This window comes from Macaca fascicularis, chromosome 3, assembly GCF_037993035.2.
Source record: "Macaca fascicularis isolate 582-1 chromosome 3, T2T-MFA8v1.1".
Lineage (NCBI taxonomy): Eukaryota > Metazoa > Chordata > Mammalia > Primates > Cercopithecidae > Macaca > Macaca fascicularis.
Genome location: NC_088377.1, coordinates 174,468,466 through 174,488,117, shown reverse-complemented (window position 1 = coordinate 174,488,117; position 19,652 = coordinate 174,468,466). Strand labels below are relative to the sequence as shown.

The following is a 19,652-nucleotide window of genomic DNA, read 5'->3' as shown; positions in this document are numbered from 1 at the left end:
AAGATTGTTTTTTCTTTTTCTTTTTTTCTCATACTTGTATTTTTTTAAATTATCACAGCAAAGTGTGAGTTTTTTCCTTATACTTTAATACTGCTTTTCTGTGTTTGCTGAAGTCTCTGAAATGAGTAAGTGTTAATTTACAAAATACATTTTCAGCCATTAATTGTATTTAGAAAAGAGTACAATGCATAGAAAGAAAGAAGAGATTGTAAAAGACAAGCAATGGTTATATTCTTCTCCTCTGCCCTGGTGTAACAACTCTGGCCCTTGTAGGCCTCTGCCTTTTGTGGAGATGTTTATAATAAGCCCTCTTAGCCTCATGCCTGTCATACATTCAGGCTGTAAAGCTTATCAAATAGACATCCTATTATGATGTAGCTTCCCAGATACTTGGTCTGCAGAAAGAGCATGTCTTAGCAGGAGGTCCCACATATCTGTTCTTTTGGGCAGATTTAATTTTTATTTTAAAGCAATAATTTGGCCCGTTGGTTGATTCATAAGTCTGTGTAAATTTCTCAGCCTGTTGACAAACTAGTCTTTCAAATGTGCAATACTAAGTTCACCCAAAGTAATTATTCACCTTTTGATAGGTGGCCTGAAGTTGTTTCTAGTAATAGCTCCTGTACCACGTGCCACCTGGGCTTTTCATTTTCAAAACTTTATTGAAGAAAGAAAATTGAGGGCTGGGCATGGTGATTCATGTCTGTAATCCTAGCACTTTGGGAGGCTGAGGTGGGTGGATCACCTGAGGTCGGGAGCTTGAGACAGCCTGACCAACATGAGGTCACACCACTGCACTCCAGCCTGGGTGACAGAGTGAAGCTGAAAGAGAGAGAGAGAGAGAGAGAGAGGACGGAGGGAAGGCGTGTGCCCCAGAGGGTGTGTGCCCAGGGATGCCCAGTGAGGTGAGACCCTCATCAGATTGGAGTGGCACAGCCATTTCCCAGTTTGGCCCCACCATGTTATTGCTATTTTAGGGCCCTAGTTCCTCCTTTTGTTTTCTTGGAGGCTGGGCTTGCTTGGAGTAGACGGGGTCAACTTACCTTGCACAATCACTGTACTTCTTGTTAGACCTTGAAGAGATATTAGTAATCACCCTATCTAATCTCTACCTTTTCTTCATGAAGAAAGAGGCCCAGGGCTTTTGGGAATAAACCAACAGAGTCAGAACCAGCCTCCAAGTCTCCAGGTTCCCTGTCTAGGGTGTATTTCAGTCTTTGTGGTGGTTTTTCAGAGAGGCTCTCAGGATTGCTGCACAGAGAACAAGAAGGCAGGGATCTTTCTAAGCATTTGGGCTGACTTGGGATTCGTAGTTACACTGAGGGTGGGGAAGCTCTCTCCCTCTGCTGGGTAAGCCAGACACACAGAGGAGATTTGGGGTAAATCATTCATCGGAAGAGGCATGGAGATGTATGTTTGTTTTTGTATTATCTCCTATTTTCTGCCTAATATGTTGCAGTTTTCTTAGCAGCCCTTTCCACCATTTACCTACCTCCTCAGCCTAAGTGGCTGGGCAAAGATTAATGTCATAACTTCCTAGATAGTGAAACTGGTGTCTTATGCCATCATCTCTCTTGAATGATGAGGAAAAGGCCTAGACTATCAGTTATCTTCAAGACCACTATTATAATGAGTGAGACAGTGAGTAAATATCTCCAGCCTCTGTGTGTTCTTACTTGAAACAAAGAGGCAGAAATATGGTCACTGAATACAGAGAATGATGATCATTGATAGACCTCATTCTATGATTGTAATGACATTATATTGTACTTATGTGGAATTATAGTAAAGCTTTTACAATTTATAACATGACTTGCCTATCATAACAATGCCCATTGTTTTAGCAAGAGTGGACTTTTTCTTCTCAGTCTTCTTTATGTCTGTACTGATGTGTGTTTGTGTATGTATTTGACTAACACTTCCATTGATTGAAGAGTTATTTGTATAGGACCTACTATATGCTAGGCATTGTGGTCTATATGTATACATCAAAATATATGTATCAAAAATCTTTGCCTTAATAGAGCTTACATTTCGGTAAGAGGAATTGGTATACACCATGCGTAATGGATTTTAAGAAATTGGCTTATGTGATTGTTGGGACTCTCAAGTCTGTAATCTTCAGGGCAGGCCAACAGGCTTCAGATTCAGGGAAGCCTTAATGTTGCAGTCTTGAGTCTGAATGCTATCTGGAGGCAGAATCCTCTTCCTTAGAGAACCTCAGCCTTTCTCTCTTATGGATTCAACTGACTGGATGAAGCCTGACAAAGATTCTCTTCGAGCAAAACTTTAGTCAGGCTCTGTTGAATCCTTTCTGAATAGACTGACCTTGGGTTTCCTTCTTGTAGAATCCACTTTGAGCAAGAATCCTGCTAAGTCAGTTTTGGGAAAATCCCCCACCCTTTATTATCTGACCACCCTGGATATTATCACCCTGGCCTTGACTTCAGCAATGATCCTATTAAGTCACCTCCTTATCCTTGATGTTTCCTCTTGGTACTTTCCTATTTGCTGACCCCCCACCCTGCTCCTTGGTTATAAATCTTGGCTCTTCCTTGTTAGAGTCAGAATTGAGCCAATCTCTCCCCATCACTGCAAGACCTCATTGCATTAGTTCCTACACCTATTGCCATGGGCCCTATTGAATAAAGTCTGCTGTGCCTTCTTAACAAGTATCATGAACAGTTTTTTCTTTAACAGGCCCATTCACATTATAAAAGGTAATGTTTTATTCAAAGTCTGAAGATTTAAATGTTAATCACATTTAAAAAAGAAAACCCCAAAAAACAAACAAACAAAACCCAGCTAGACTGGTGTTTGACCAAACATCTGGATATCATAGTCTAGTTGATGAACATTAAATTAACTGTGAAAGCAATTGTCTCCACTTTCTAGATGAAACGAACTAACAAGTACTTTTTGCCCTGCATTCCAAATGATGTAGAAAGCTAGGCAATCATGTTGGTGATATGCATACCAATGGCTGTAGAGTGTAGAGGTGTTTGCTTTGTTCAGGACCATGGTTGTAGGTCTTTCCTGCATAGGTAGGGAAGAACAACAGTTGATTGAGGAATGTCTTCCAGCCCACCCCACACCACACACAAGCGTGTGCACACACACACACCCCGACACCCTCTGAGGGAAAAAGCCTCCTTTCTACCTTGATATTGTTGGTGATGTGCCCAGCCACACAGTGTGATCGTTTGGGACCCTATGACTTCCCTGGGCTAAGGGCCATTTAGAGAAGGGCCTGCGCTGACTCTTCCTCAGTTGCGGTTACCGTTTTCGATGGCTTCCTACTTTGCAGTTCCTTGATGTTTTTGCTCAGAGAGGAAAGCCATGTCTGTAGTACATGGTGTGGCCTCCACTTTTGAGGAATTTTGTGGAGGACAAGGGCATGGAGCTTGAGGTACATGCAGTCTGTGATCAGGCCTCTGCTTTATCTAAGTAGGACCACAGTGAGCCTCCGTCAGGGCCAGCTGTATGGATGTCTATGTTATGCCCAGACCGTTTATTCCCCGAAGAAGACCACCAGAGTCCAGAGTCAAAGCTAAGCAGCAAGGATCTTTATTACAGGTTCGAACCTGGAACTCTCCCTCGCTCGTGAAACGAGACGGGCAGGAGAGCTCCCCCACTGAGCTCCGAGCAGTGTTATATAGTCTAAGAAAAGTGGGCATAGAGTTATTATACAAATCAGATATATGATTGGCTAGTGTTTGAACAAGGCGATTTGGCTAACTATGATTGGTTCCTGCCATTTCTGATATTTTGGTTCAAACTTTGAGGCGGGAGAGCAGGTTTATGGCAGCAAGAGTTTATCTTACTTAAACACGTCTTGTGACCTTGCCTCAGAACTTACAAAATCTCTGGTATGTGCAAAACAAAATCTCTGGTACGTGCAGAAAACCAGGTACTCACAGAACTTACGAAATCTCTGGTATGTGCAAAGATTAGAGAGCAGAACAAGGGTGTAGCGGGTGGGGGGCGGGTACACATCTAGCTTTGTGTCCTTTCATCTAGAGGTGCAGGCAGATGGCAAGGGATGTCCAGTGCTACAGAGTGGAGATTTCTGCTCTACTCAGCCCCTCAGTGGGACTGCTGCTGTCCTGGTGGCTTTTCTGGGCCAGATTTTGAGAATGTTGGGGATTGTACCCTCTGAGGAATTGGGCCTGCTGCTGTGGGGTCCCCTTGTCTCTGAACATCGTAGAGTCAGTATTTTGTTGAGATGCTGAAGACAGCATAGGTGAGGGCTGTGGTGGCCCCATGTTGGCATTGTCACGTGCCTTTACCTCTCAACCACTCCTCCAAAATTTGTCTCTGGATTGTTGCCTGAGGATAATTCCTGACCCTGTCTCCACAAAGGACATGGATTCTGCCAGCTCTGGCAGTCTCTTCCACATTCTCCTAAACTGTCAGGCCAGCAAAATGTCTAGTGTCATGGCCATAAGCTTCCTCTTGTAACAGAGCCATGTAATCGGACATCGGTGACAAAATGTTGCCATGCTATTCAGTAGAATAGCAGCCCATGGGTTTTGTGCTCCTCTGCACCAGGTGCTGTGTCAGAAGATAGGGACACAAGATGGAGCATAGTCCTTGCTCTCAAGAAGCTTAGAGTATCTGTCATATACACCAAAGCAAGACAACCCCCACGTGCCTTGGAAGCACGCGCAGGCCTGCTGCTGCCCTAACCCTCTTCCTGCCTGTCCCTCTGCCTGGGACATCCTCCCCTGCTTTCTGCCACACCTCTCAGCCCTCTTTTAAACTTTGCCTTTCATTTCATCCCATAGCATAAATATCTCCTTCTTCAAAAAGCCTTCCTGATTTCCTAACACAGAAATGATCACAGTCTTTTCCGTATTTCCAAACTCTTTTATGACTCTTTTATAGCTAGGGCAACCCGATAATTTGTCATCCAAACTGGAAAAGTGAAAGGAGGCACTGTTAATTATACGGGGACAACACACATAAACTGGGATGCTCCAGGCAAACCAAGACATGTGATCACCCTACTTATGACCTTTACTCCTGTTTGAGTAAAATACAGTCTGGCCAAGTATGGCCATGTTCAAATCTGAAGTCCATCATTGGGATGGGGGAGGCAGAAGTATTTATACTTGCATTTCCATACTGGGATTTACATGCAACAGGAGCTCACTAATGCTTCCTGAATGGAATTTATGCAGTTCACTATACGTGTCCTAAGCTGAGCAGACCTGCTGGAACCTCCAGGATAGCTGGCGGAGAGAAGAGAATCAGTTTGAATAGGCAGAGCTGGGGCCAGGGAGTTTCAGTTGTGGAGTGGCTCCTTTGAGTTGTCCAGTAGTCCAGTCTTGGTGTAATGGCAATCTGGTGTCATGCTGGGCTGCATTTGGTCAACCTAAGGTCAGATCTGTTTTGTTATGTGAGCACGAAGTCAGGGTGTCCCTCAGCGCAGTCTGGAAGGTGGTGGAGCTGTGGTTCCTGGGTGGACATAGGAGCCTCGTTGTGAGGAGAAATAGAGCCTCCCCAAAGGTAGACAGGTGACAGGCTCTGTTTCTCCATGCTGTGGCTGGCACCTTCAGTCTTCATTACATCTCAATACCTCCTGGCAGTATATTAAATTCACAGCATTGGAGAAGGTTATAATCACTTAGTAAGGCCGCGGAAAGTTATGTAGAGTGAAGGACTCTATAAGGCTCATTTTATAGACTAGTTGTCACTGAGGAATTTCCTTGATGAAGAGTCTGGATGACATTAGTTCATGGACTTCTACATATAAATGAAGGACTTGCCATTTAAACAGTCCTTTCACTGGCTAGAGTAGGCAGCTATTGGCATAATGAAGTGAGGTATTGAATATAATATTGAGTTTATTACCACATGGTTCTGAAATAAGTAAATAATGGATACATTGACTTCTACTTTATAGATGGCTGTTAGAGACCTCTTTAGAACGGTTTAGAACGCTTCAAAGGTCTTTTGAAAAGTGCAGTATTTTACTGCCACCTCCCCTGTTGTCATAATTCTTTAATGCCTTGGGGCCAACTCCCATTGGAAAGGTGGACACTTAAAATCCTTTTGTGGGTAATGAGCATTTGGTTTTACTGCAGCCAATAATTTGGGACTCCAGTGGAAAGTTGTTAGCACAGACTTTTGAGCCTACAATATTATAACACTTTTAATCAGACACCTATGACCAGGAAACTCTATATGGCCTACATTTATAGTATTTGGTATGAAAGTGAACTTCTCATCTCTCCATTCAGGACTGGCTTGAGTACTTTCCTTTCTTTGGTTAAAATACCTTAGGCTTGATATTAGCTCCTTAGACAAGATTGTTTACTGTTTGATTCTTTCATACACTTCTTGTCCTTCACTGGCTCTTGTGAAATCTGTAGCCAACTTTTAAAGTTGCGAGTTTTGTGCCAACCTCATTTTCTCCATCATTTGTGGATGCAGGTGCAAAAGAAAGAGCTGTGAAGTTCCAGCATCGAGAGAGGCTCAAGTCTGGCTGGTCATTGAAGTCCCCTTGCCAAACTGTTAGAGAGTATAAATGCCCTAGTGGATTCAGACTTACAGGGTGGGACCTGGGCATGGGTATTTTTAAAATATACCATTCTGATGCTTAACCCTTGATGTGAAAAATGGATCAAGGACATGAAAGAGGCAAGGTGTCACTCTCCTCTTGCTGCTGGTTGACAACCCAGTGATTGGGACGGCTTTGGTCTTAGGCTAGCAAACTCATTGGTTGGTGCCAAAGCGTCTGTGCCCATATGCACTTTCAAGCTTCCTCGACATTGCATGACAGTGAAATCTGTGTTAAGCATATATGTAGCAGTCATGCTCTTCATACTTTTTTAAGGAAAATATTTCTATTCATCTTTCCTCTTGGGTCTCTCCCTTGATGCCACCTCCTTCCTATTAGGTCTTAGAGAAGAGAGCACTGGCTTTAGAGACAAAGGACGTGATTTAGGGGCTCTTCAACTAATGAGCTTGTGATGTTTAGCTAGTCACCTCACTTACATGAGCTTCAGTTTCCTCTACTCTAAAATCAAGGTGATATTTTCATCATAGCTTTTTTGGTAGGATCAAATGAGGCAATGTATTAATATAAGCAAGCACTTTGTAAAACTGCAAATTCTATATTTCTTAATAAATGTATTTTTGATATCCAGTCATACAGCTTAGCGACAGGGATATGTTCTGGGAAATACATCATTAGGCAATTTTGTTGTTGTGTCAACATCATATAATGTACTTACACAAACATAGATGGTACAGCCTACTACATACCTGGGCTATATGGTATAACCATGCACAGTCACCATTCAATATGCAGTCTGTCACTGACCAAAGTGTAGTTATATGGCTTCGTATATGTGTTTCCCACAGTGGCTGGATCGGTACACCTCATCCAAATGGTTGATTGACAGATATTCCCAACAGGTTATAGAAAGAAGTTTCTCAGAGTAATGATGTGTTTCTATTGCCTCTTTCTAAATACTTCCCTTCTCCTCGCACCCCTCCCTGTAAAGCTAGGGGCTCTGTTTCTTCACTCATTCCTAGGAAATAGGATTTCTTTTGCCTACAGTTAGTATCTAGTTTTGGAGACCCACCAGTTGATGTGTGGAGTTTCCTCCTTGGCCTTTTCAGCAGTTTAATTCTGATCACGTTCTTAAAACAATATTTCACTACTTCTGATTTTCCTAATTATCATGCAGACAAACAGTGGGGATCATGACATTAGAATTAGTGAGTGGCTTATGATTTTTGCCTCAGAAAGAGAAACTCTTGCTGTTTTTCTCTCCCCTTGAGCAACACAGCAGTAATGAATGAGCAGGTCCAGAGTACTTTATGATAGATGGTTAATGGTGCTGTGCCTCAGCCAACAGGCCTGTTTCCCCAGCATCTGTCACAATTCAGAGTCATTAGCATACCTTTAATGGTTTCTTTTCAAAATAATTTCTACTAGGGCATTTAGAATGCATCAAGGAAAAATATTGAGTTGTAGAGATGAGGAATTTTAAATGTAGACAAATGGTTTTCATTCCCTCAGATGTAATTTTGATAAAATCAAGAAACCACATAGCAACATACTATAGAGTATAACATAATTCACAGCACTTAATGTGCTATCCTGGAATTACTTTTTCAGGCTTTCTAAAATAGTTAATGAAAAAAACCTTCTTAAAAAATTTTTTAAGATTGCTGTTTACCAGCACCCTTAACTCCACAACAGTCTTCCTCCTGGTGTGTGTGGACGGCTCGTTGACTGTCTTACACACTCTGTCTTATGATCAATCAGGGAATCAATGTGATTTGCATCTTATAAGATGACAGATGTTTTGTAGGGTATATGCCATTTTTACTTGTACTGGTGAATATTAGGCTCGTTATTTATTTAGTTGTGAGGGGGAGATCTTCAGAGAAGCAAATTAAGCCACATCTTTTTCCTAAAATGTCAAGGATGAGTGAGAAAAGGTCTCTATTAGATTTTTTATAATGCATTTACTATGATTTATTTATTTATTAATTATAATTTCAACTTTTATTTTGGATTTGGGGATACACTGTACATGTTTCTTATGTGGGTATTTTGCATGATGCTGAGGTTTAGCGTGTAGTCGATCCCGTCACCCAAGTATTGAATGTAGTATCCAATAGTTAGTTTTTCACTATGACTTATTTCTTTAAAAAAGCTAAATGACCTCTTTACTTTTGAAACATGCAAATCAATGTGTACTTTTCTCATACTTATTTGAATAATAGTTTCTTATATTTGCCAAGGATGCTGTTTTTTAATATCTACTTAATGTATTTTTTTCATATTTAATGTTTTACAACAGAATCATGAAGAGAGCAGGACACAAAGTATCCCATATTCCTAAACACAGCTGAGAACTTCCTGGAGGAAAGTTGATGTGGTCAGGTTTATACAGCTGACCATTGGAAGGGCCAGAGCTTTAACTTGTGTCTGCTTTTTGTGTCTAGAGTAGCCATTGTGTGCTACTCTAGAATGATCTTTGTAGCCTTTCCAATATTATAATTTTCATGCTGAACTCCTAACTCCTTTGTGGAGAGATGGTATTTTTTTATTCTGTATTTTTTTTCTTGGTGATTGGAAAACAAATAATTTGATTTTCACAAGTCTTAAGACAAGTCTTATTAATTTTAGGGTCTGAATATTGGTTTCTTTTATTTGTTTGAAATATTGACACTATATGAGGTCATTTATTCTTTGCTGTGTGTGTTACTTTTAAAAATTATTGGGTTGTTTAAAATTCAGAATCTCTTCATTGAATTGAAGAAAAGCATTTTTCCGTTGCCAGAGTACATCTTGTACGCTTTTGCATTCTGGAACAATTACTGTTATGCTACTTAGGCAAATAAACATAGGCTCATTAGAAGATGAAACTTGTGATTTTAAACTTCATTAGTATGTGTTTTTGTTCATTTCTCATCCACAGGGCCCAAGAAAGCTCAGTATCTTCTTGTTCCAGGCAGTGGGATTGAGTGGGGGAGCAGGAAATAGGTGTTTGTCCCCTCTCTTTTAATATGAGTCCTGGGAGGCGTGCTTATCACTTTCCTTCACATTCTATTGGTCAGAACTTAGTTGCCTATACATATCCAGCATCAAGGGAAGCTAGGACATATCTTGTTTTTCCTTAGGATGATATGAGCCATGCAAAAATTCAGAGGCCCTGTTATAGATGGATATATGAAGAGTTAATATCTACCACAGTTATATGGTCTTCAAAAATGATATTTGAGCTTTCTGATGCAAAGCCAATTTTCAAAAGTATTTAGATATTTTAACATTTCTTGACAACTCCTTTGCGATTGTAAATCACATTGACGTTTTGATTATATATATTCATTTGAAAGCACCAAATACTATTATTTTCCTAGTTATTGTGGTGCTAAAGAGTTGTCAGTAAAATCTAGAATCTTTAAATAAATTTTGAAAAGGGATGACGGACCAAATGGAATTCTAATTACTTGATTTCAACACATTTCTCTTTCATTTGAATCTTTTAAGAGAAAAGTGAAAAGCAGCATTATCCTTGAGAATTTCTCTCTCAGCATCTAAGCAGCCGTTTTAATTACAGAAAATGTCTTCAAAATCTGTTTTGCCATTTTAAAGTTTTGGCTGTGAAAAAGTCAATTGTCAGTGTGTAATGGAGGAAAAAATATCTTAAAAAGCCATTGATATAGTATGTTCAGTAGACACGTGTTATTTGAACACTAGTAGTTGATTTTCCATAGAAACTCTTTCCTCTTGAGTTTGGGTATCATTGTTGGTAATAAACATCCCTGCAGAACTGACTGCGATTTCACATGAATTTTTTAAAAATAAACCAAAATCATGCATTATATATTCCTTCTCCCAAAGGAATCTCCTTGGGAAGCTGTTATGTTTTCTACTAGAGCTGCCCTTCTCAAAGTTTCGGTCCTACCCTCCCTTCTTCTTCTCTGTCCCTCACACTTCCACCATTTTCTTCTCCTCTTTCTTTTCTTTCTGTCTGTCTGTCAGGAGTTGCACTAAAAAGCACATCTCTTTGACCAGCCTCCAAGGTGATAAATCTTCATCAGCTGAGAATAAATTTGATTTTTGGAAACAGCAGTCATTTAGAGTCAAGATCAGTGGGTAATAAAACTGTAGTAACATTTTGAGTTAGAGATAGGGAGTGACTATAAAGTAGTGAGCCCATTTTTCTTGAGTTTTTGGAAGGCAAAGAAGGAAATCCCGAAATAGGAAATCTCAGTTTATTGTGTGTATTTGTTAAAAATGAAACAAAACAAAAAACTAGTCTTGTTTTATAATGACATTGTAAGTTTTGTATATTATTTATTTATTTTTGTATTTGTGCCCACTTTTTTTTCCCCAATGGCTGTGTCTTTCAACTGACTGCGGGATCCTTGTCACACTTTTATTTTATGTTGATAATCCTTTTGGCGTTTTAAATGATATCTGTATGTCATATTGAAATACAGTAATTAAAGTGACACAACATAGGAGGAAATCAAATTTTTTTTTTTTTTTGGAGACGGAGTCTCGCTCTGTCGCCCAGGCTGGAGTGCAGTGGCCGGATCTCAGCTCACTGCAAGCTCCGCCTCCCGGGTCTACTCCATTCTCCTGCCTCAGCCTCCCGAGTAGCTGGGACTACAGGCGCCCGCCACCTCGCCCGGCTAGTTTTTTGTATTTTTTTTAGTAGAGGCGGGGTTTCACTGTGTTAGCCAGGATGGTCTCGATCTCCTGACCTCGTGATCCGCCCGTCTCGGCCTCCCAAAGTGCTGGGATTACAGGCTTGAGCCACCGCGCCCGGCCGAGGAAATCAAATTTCATTTAATGTTTAATTACATAAATTAACTACCTGATAGATTTTTTTTAAATTTGGAGTTTAACATTTGAAAATTGGCAGGAAGGTTTTAATGCTTGTTTAAATATAATCATCGTCTAGATCTGTACTATCATATGCAATGATATTACTTATTGTGACATTTTCAAATGTTATATGTAGTGCCATCAATTTATATTGCTTCGAAAGTGTAACTTTTAAAAAGAGATATTCAGCAGTTATACTAAACATTTGAGTCTTTCAATGTCTGTTAAATTTAAAACTTGATATTTATTAAAAGAGAATTTTAAACTTAGAAAAACAGTGTTTTTCGTTTCTGTATTTCCTTTGAACTTGTGTGGTATCTCATTTTTTTCAGGCTATAATTTAGAAACTTTTTATTTTACATGCTTACTGACCATCAGAAGTTTTTTTTCTTTCCTCCAACTTCATGTGTAAAGTTTTAAAATAAAGTGAAGATGTTAGTGAATTTGTTTTGAAAGGAAGGAAGGAAGGAAAAGAAATTAGTACAAAAGCTAAATATGTATGCTTAGCTATTGAGATAAAGTGCCTCCTGTTTCTGGTTATTTGTACTACATGGCTTATTTCATTCAATTTTTGTTTAATAAAATTATGCCTTCAACTATGATAATACATAATAAATTTAAAGCATTAACAGTAGTGATTAGCTATATATAAGAAAGTTATTTTATTAAGATATCCGATTGTCTACTGGCTTTAAAAATAACCATTTATTTTCCATAAAAAGCAGTAATCTTCATTAGATTTTCTAGTATCTGTCTTGTAAATAAGTACTCAGTAGTCCACTTTTTGAGAATGAGGAAAGGTTTATAACCATTTAGCAGAAAAGTATGTTGGTTTATATGTATTTTCTGGTAGAAGAGACAACTGTTGAACCTCAGCAGCTTGGCAAATGTTTTAGGGTGGTATAAAAGTCACTGTGGATTTGAATATTAAGAAACAATAAGAATAAATACAAAATTTAGATATTTCTTCTAATTAAAAACATTAAACACATTGTAATATAATTTGCTCATTTATTTATTCATCCATTCATTTGGTAAACTATCACATATTTCAGGGTATAACCTCAGTAATAAAGATGCAAGTTTGCATAAAAATAGAATCTATCACTTTGGAACTCAGTCTGATATATACCAGGTTTTACTCCATATTTATAAAATTATAAACTGGAATATATTTGTACTCTAATTAAGAATGGAATATATTTTTATAAAATTAGGAGACTCATCATTTTTGGATAGAAATTTTTGGAGTTAATTCTTAATGACCTATAACAATAGAAGTTTAATGTTTGGCATTCTCTACTGAGTGGAGCTCCAAATGACATGAAATTCCAGTTTTAACTCAGATCTTGAGCAAACTGAGCAACGCCATAGAAGAGCTCTCAGTTATGTTCCTGCCCTAGTAGTTTAAAACTGGCTGATTTTTATTCTATAGTATTTATTGAGCACCTACTATATACCAGGCACTGCTTGGTGCTTATTTTTACATGTCAGGTACATTTCAGAGGTATTAAAATAATTTTGAATTTCTCACTGTTCTCTTTCTCTTTCTGTGTGTGTGTATAACAGTGAGAAATGTGTGTGTACACTATATGTATATGTGTGTGTGTATATATATACACACACATAATATATATTGTATATTAATATATTTTGGTTTTATATATAATATATAAAATATAAAATATAATATATATTATATATAACATATATATTATATATATATAAAGGCCAAGTACATTTTTAGTTAAATTGAATTATTCCTTAATGGTTACATGAGAATATCTTATCAAGGCTAAATATAGTAATCATCAGCATGATTTTTTATGTTTGATGTAATAAGAATGTGTCTAATTTTATGCATTATATAATTATTGAATGAATTTTTGGACAGTGTGCATACAGATGGTTCTGGTTATCATTTTCAATAAAAATGTTTATCTGACCTTTCGTAACTCTGCCCTCTGAAGATTATGCTTCATAGAATTTCTAATGTTCATGAGCATAATTGCTAACTGGTGTTTATGTAGATTGCATTGAACAATCTTTAGGAAAAAAAAAGCACATTATACCCTTTTCTTTTCAAATTTATTTGAGAAAATCTTGTGAGCACTTCTTCTGTGCCTAGTGTCAATGCCTACATTTTAGTTGAGCTTCAAGATTTATCTAAGCGTCTTAGTTTTTCTTTTTATAAGTTCTTTTAAAACTTTTATTAAAGCAAGATGAGAGTTCTTAAATGGGTTGCGCAAATGACCGCTAAGTCATAGTAATGTTACCTTATCAGCTTACTCTCATATGTGTTTTCTTCACACCTCTCTTTTGCCCTTTTCCATTCTCTTGCTTCCTACCTATCACTTGTAAAGAAGTTTGAGATCATTTAATCACATCTAAATCATTTTAACTTTTAATTGAGAATAGGAACTCATTCTGGTGCTTGGCAACCCCAGTGATAGGTACTTGTGTGAGTACGTTTATAAATATACATACAATATTAAAGAAATCTCATCTATTCTTTTATATTTATTTACCATAAAAATAAAGTTCTGGAATGCCACGCCTTACTTGAAAAGCATTATTTCTGAGTATTTTCACATTTATTTAATTAATTGTTTTAATGTTAGGTGGTGCTGGCTTAAGAGGAACCTTTTTGAAAGTCGAATTTTTAAAACAGTGAAAACGCAAGAAGTCTTCATGGTTTTTAATGGCAATTTTAAAAAAGCACTCTCATTAATGTCAGGAACATATACATTCTTTGTATTTTTCAGGAAGTACTAACCAATGCCATTAGACAAGAGAAAAAAGTAGCAGGGAAAACATGGAAAGGAGGAAGTGAAATTTCCATTATTTTAAGATTGTATACCTGGAAAATGAAGAAAGCCAGCTGACAAACTTTTATAAGCTGAGAGAATTCAGTTAGGTAACTGCCTATAAAGTCAATAAAGAAGTTGTTTATGTACTCATTAGTAATGAGAACAAGGAGAGTTTAGAGTAGGCTTTCATTTTGGAATAACAATTTTGTAACGTATTGACAGTTATATTGAAATAAATGCAAATGTTTATTGTACAAAATGTTTATTGTACAAAAATTTGCACCACTAGATTTGAAAACGTAAAACATCCATAATCCTACCACTCCTGATGACTAGTGTTAATATTTGCTGTTTGATTCCTGGTTTTACCATCCATATATACTTTTGGGGAGTGTATGGATAGGATGGAGGAGGTACAGATTTTGGCTCATATTTTACTACTATTTATACATTTTTTTTACAGCAATGTAATTATTTTATTACAACAATATTTTTATAGCAATAAAAATGTAATATTTCTATTACAGCAATGTATTGTGACTATTTTTTCATATTACTAATGTTCTAGGTATTCTTTTAATGTATATTTTGGATATTTGACCATTTCTCCATTTTTGGATATTTGTGATGTATTCTTTTTTCTTTTTTTTTAATTTTTAATTTTTTACTATCCCCAACAATGCCAAGAAGAATGACTTCTTGGCTAAATCTTAGCCAGTCTGCACTCCTGCCCTGTCAGATCACCCAGCCATCCCAGAGTCTTAGCAGAGGAGCAGTTGGAGAAGCAAGGGAGATCATGCTATTAAAACCAACAGTATTGGGTTCCTAATTTTTGGGTTGCCAGCAATGTAAGGCACCCTGTGTCACCAAGAAGTCGGCAATTGATTGGTTAAAGGGGAGAGTTTGAGAATTGTACATTAGTTGCTAAGGCGCAATCAATGACTTGATGTTAATGACTTATTTTCTGTTTTTGATAAATTTCTAAAAGCAAATTTGCTGTTTAAAAAGTGTATTTTAATGTTTTCTTTCTGTACATGCATGCTAGTAGGAGCTCATGCCCACACAGAGAAAATTTTCTCCCTTTAAAGTTTGTATCAATTTATATTCCTACCAGCAACATGTGGTGGGAATTACTTGCCTACTTACTAGCATTGGGTGTTATAAGTTCTGTTATTATTTATCAATTTGAAAGTGAGGAAGATTTCATTTTTATCTGTGGTTCTTAGATGAAGAGACAGATAGTGAAATAGACATCGCCAGACATGCGTGGCTAACCTGAATTGCTCATTCGTAACTTTCCTTTTCAGTAATGTCTTAACATATTTTTTTATCAGACCCCCTCATTTGCATATGTAAGTTTTATTTTAGATAGTCAAATCTATCAGTCTTTTCCTTTTATAGTAACTATATGCTTAAAATGGTTTGTCTCCCTTTAAAATTTATTTAAATTGTCACTGCTTTATTTGTACTTTTGTTTTTAATTTTTTTACTCATGAAATTTTAATTCAGTCTTGTGTTTATTTTGGCATGTGGTATCTCACCAGGTCTTTCTAAACAGTTTAGCTTTTTGAATAAGTAATTTATCTATTCTCCTTAGAGTTGTCTTGGCTATTTTATATTAAGTTCTCATGTAGAATTAAGGCTGTTTCTGGTCTTTGAATTCTGTCCAATTTGTATATTTACCAATTCTTGAACCAGCACAACATTATTATTTATTGTATATTTATACTCAAAAAATATTTGTCAAGGCAATTCCCCAGTCATGACCATTAATTTTCAACATTTCTTTGCTAGTATGATTTATCTCTTCTTGAAAATGAACATTAGTCTCTTTTCATTAAGTATTTTAAATACTCAAGTCTCTTTGTTCTTCTTTGTGCATTTAGATACCTTTATGCAGTATCTGGAATGTATGTATAAATTATATCTAATATTTAGACATAATAGGTAGTTTATTCATTAAAAGGTCTATTTATTAGAGTATGCTTAAGACAAAAAATATGATCTATTAATGCTTATTTTTTGTCCTTTATTTTTTCTTCTCATTGTTTGCTTGGGTTCCTTTCTCTCTGTTTGCAGCCAGACCCTTTATTACTTGTGCATGGTTGGACATGTTGTAAGCAATAGAGACCTCTTGCAGCAAACCAGATACCTAGTGGTAGGCTGCACATGGGATGTGGCTTTTCTTATTAAGAACCATATTATTTTATTCACCTGTGAATTTATTGTAGCCAACTCTTCCTCATTTCATTATGAACAAAGATAATTACTTGTGTGCTTTTTCAGAGGACATTTGTGTTACATGTTTTTCTCCATGTTTATAAAACATAGAGCATCTTCATGTCCGTAATACCAGTCTAGATCCCATCATATTACTTTTAGCTTTTCAGTGTATTTCTTATGGATATCTTCTTTTAATATAAAAACACAGGAGAAACAGAAAATTCTTCCAATGTATAAAGCCGCAGGATTCAATAATGTGAAATTACAGTGGGTTCTTTTAGAATCTTCAGAGAATTGCAATTATTAACACTATGAGTAATTTTCTTCTTTCTTAACTTGTAGTTGTTAGAGAACAATTTAGAAAATTGATGCTTCTGTCAAAAGTCTAGATGGGTAGGATACATGCTCAGTGTGGATATGACAACATTAAGAACTCCACAACTTTTACTATGAAAAAAAGAATATATTTTATACTCCATTAAACTGTTAGATATCATCAATAATTACATCAACCCGTGTTCTTGTCTGTATCAAGGATGATAAACTAGTCACTGTAGAGTTTTTCTAATGACTGTAACAGTATTCCCCTTTCCTCCTGCCCCTGTGATTTCTGCCCCTTGTCTGTCTCCACCTCTTTTTCTCATTAGAAGTGTGTGTCTCCTGAATGTTTCCAGCCGATGAATATAGGTCTAGAATTGTATAGGGACCCAGCAAGGGTAGTTCAGGAAGTCACGTGACTTAGATTGATTTGCTTTCTAGCTCTACTACTTTGTGAATATATTCCTTTGGGCATAGTCCAGTCTTTGTATCTCAGTTTTCTCATCTTTCAAATGAGCACAGGTACTTATTTCAGAGAACTGTTTTGAGAGTTTGAAGAGGTATGTGAAAGTGCTTTGAAACTGTGATTATTATGTTACATTCCTATTGCTATGATTATTTTTGACAGTGTTAATCAGGACTGCAGACCCACAGACAGATTCCACGAGTGGACTTGAACCCAAGAGCTGTTGTTGGTGATCTCCCATCCTGTCCTGTGCTTTTCAGAAATGGCTCCATGCCTCCCTGACTGCACTGCTGCCCTATCAGATCACTCAGCCATCCCAGGCTGTTAGCAGAGGAGCAGTTGGAGAAGCAGGGGAGATGATGGTATTAAAACACAACGGTATTGTGTTCCTAAGTTTTGGTGTTGCCAATAATGTAAGGAACCCAGTATAACCAGGAAGTGGACAAATAATTGGTAAACGTGGAGGGTTTGAGAATTAAACATTGACTGCAAAGGAGGATAGAAATATCAGAAATAAAGAGGTGGTGTTTGAAGGGTCAGAATTTCACGTTACAAATCTACATAGTGGGGCAGAGCCTTACAGTCCTGCAGTATAGGCATGGCTGTTATGGCGGGTGGCTGATGGTCTCAGTGGGGGTGGTTTGAAGAGGACAAGGAAAGCCATCGTTGTGAGCTGAAGTGTGGGTCTGTTGAGAAGTAGGGAGCACCTCAGTGTCACGCAGCTGCGGATGGCCTGAGGATTATAGCATCCATGCGGGGCCTAGGCAGTAACTGCACCCTTGCAGGGAACTAGCCTGTCATGAAGCTGTAAGATATCAAGTGCCTTGTTTTAAGTACTCTCTTCAGGGATAACTATGAATCCAAGAACTGTTGTCATCAATATTTAGCTATTTCTTAACATTGGGTATAGTCCCAAATTTTAGGAGAGAATGCAAAGAACTGTTGCCCCACCGTAACCTTTTTGTTACAATTGAACACATAGATCATAATGCTTTAGTGGGTAGAACTGTGTAAGAATGAATATAAACAGGCACATATAAGATCAGAAAGCAACAGTTTTACAGTATTTTAAGAGGAAACTGACCACTGAGAAAGTGGCTTCTTGGGTTATATTGGAATTTGGATCTTGTATGCAGAGTCCGAGGTCTAAGGTTTCCCCTGGACTCTTCTACTAAAAATGAAAACTGACGGGGCAGGTGGAACAATACCTTAACTCATCCATTCCTGTGTGGTAATAAAACTTGTTCAGGAAAGCCATGTCCTTTCCATCTGATGCCCCATGCCTAGCTTTATTGACACCTGTCAAGGATGTATTTCTTAACAAGCTCACTTATTTCCATCCAAGTCAATGGAATAGACTCTAAGACTGAAGTGAATAATGGAGGCTTGTGACTGTTAGAAGCCATCGCAGCAGTAGTGGAAGAAATGACTGCTGAAAGCCAGACGTTGAAGGAAGAGAGAAAATATAAAAAGTAGAAACTCTGTTAAAGTGCTCCAGTGGTGAATATTCCTAAGGACCGCCATGGTTTATTCCTACAACAAAACCAAACCCATGAGCCACTCCACCACTTTCAATCCAATTGTCTGTAAGGATGCAGGGAATGAAATACTCTGAGGAAAGAGTTCCCTTCCAGATGGCCACAAAATTTAATCAGGGATTCACGGTGTATCAAGGGATAGGCCTCGGTTATATAGAAAATGCACTTAAATGGAACACCTTATTTCCCAGGGATGCCAGATAATTGAGTTATACCTAAAATCTTGAACTGTCTGACTAGCACACATGCGTACACATTTAGCTTCTGTGTGCTGAGAGTTGTTAAATGGTTTGGAAACTGTAATTAAATAGCTGAAATTGTGCTGCAAAACCACTATAAGCATCGCCTCATGTAGTATTTCAACCTTAAGTGCTAAAATTTCATCTGAGTAACTGTGACTAATCTAGTCTTTATTTGTCACACATTCAAATTAGGAGGTGTATGTTCTTGTTCATGTACTTTCTCATTAGCACTAATATTGCTAATGGGAGTGACAAATGTATCATGTTTTTGCCTTCGATCACTCATGCCTTTTAGATACTAGCTCTTTAGAGGAGGTAATTTTCCATGTGATACATTTATGGAGCTCTGTGTTTAATAGATTTACTCAAAAGAATATGTCCATAGGGACTGTTTATTAGTTGATAGGCTCTGAGGAAAACAAGTTTGGATTAATCAGTTTGAATCATAGAAGAAATTGTGATGGCAATTAATATAAATGGGAATAGCACATACTCATTTGTTCCTAGATGTTTTTCCAGCATTTCCCCCCCTGGTTTATATGAACTTGGAAGTTTCTTTCCCAGGCTCTTGACTTTGACACTTGAACACACACCCTCTTCATTCTTCCTTTCCAAATTTTCGTTTGTTCAAAGGACTCCTTAGTGTTTAGAGAGTCACTGAACTCTTGTTTGGTACAGTCATAAATAACG

General features: G+C 37.6%; 1 protein-coding gene across 8 annotated transcripts in view; it reads left to right on the top strand.

Moving 5' to 3' along the window:
• The window catches only part of CHCHD3 (coiled-coil-helix-coiled-coil-helix domain containing 3), a 293,654-nt gene that overhangs the window by 122,957 nt on the left and 151,045 nt on the right, over positions 1-19,652 (top strand). The window contains exon 5 of one of the 8 annotated variants that reach the window (XM_074036003.1): positions 8,826-8,976. The exons of the other annotated variants lie outside the window; for them this stretch is intronic. Coding sequence (XP_073892104.1) covers positions 8,826-8,867 — 42 coding nt within the window. The 3' untranslated portion in view covers positions 8,868-8,976. Of the gene's footprint in view, positions 1-8,825; positions 8,977-19,652 lie in introns of those variants that run through there. 8 annotated transcript variants of the gene reach the window in all.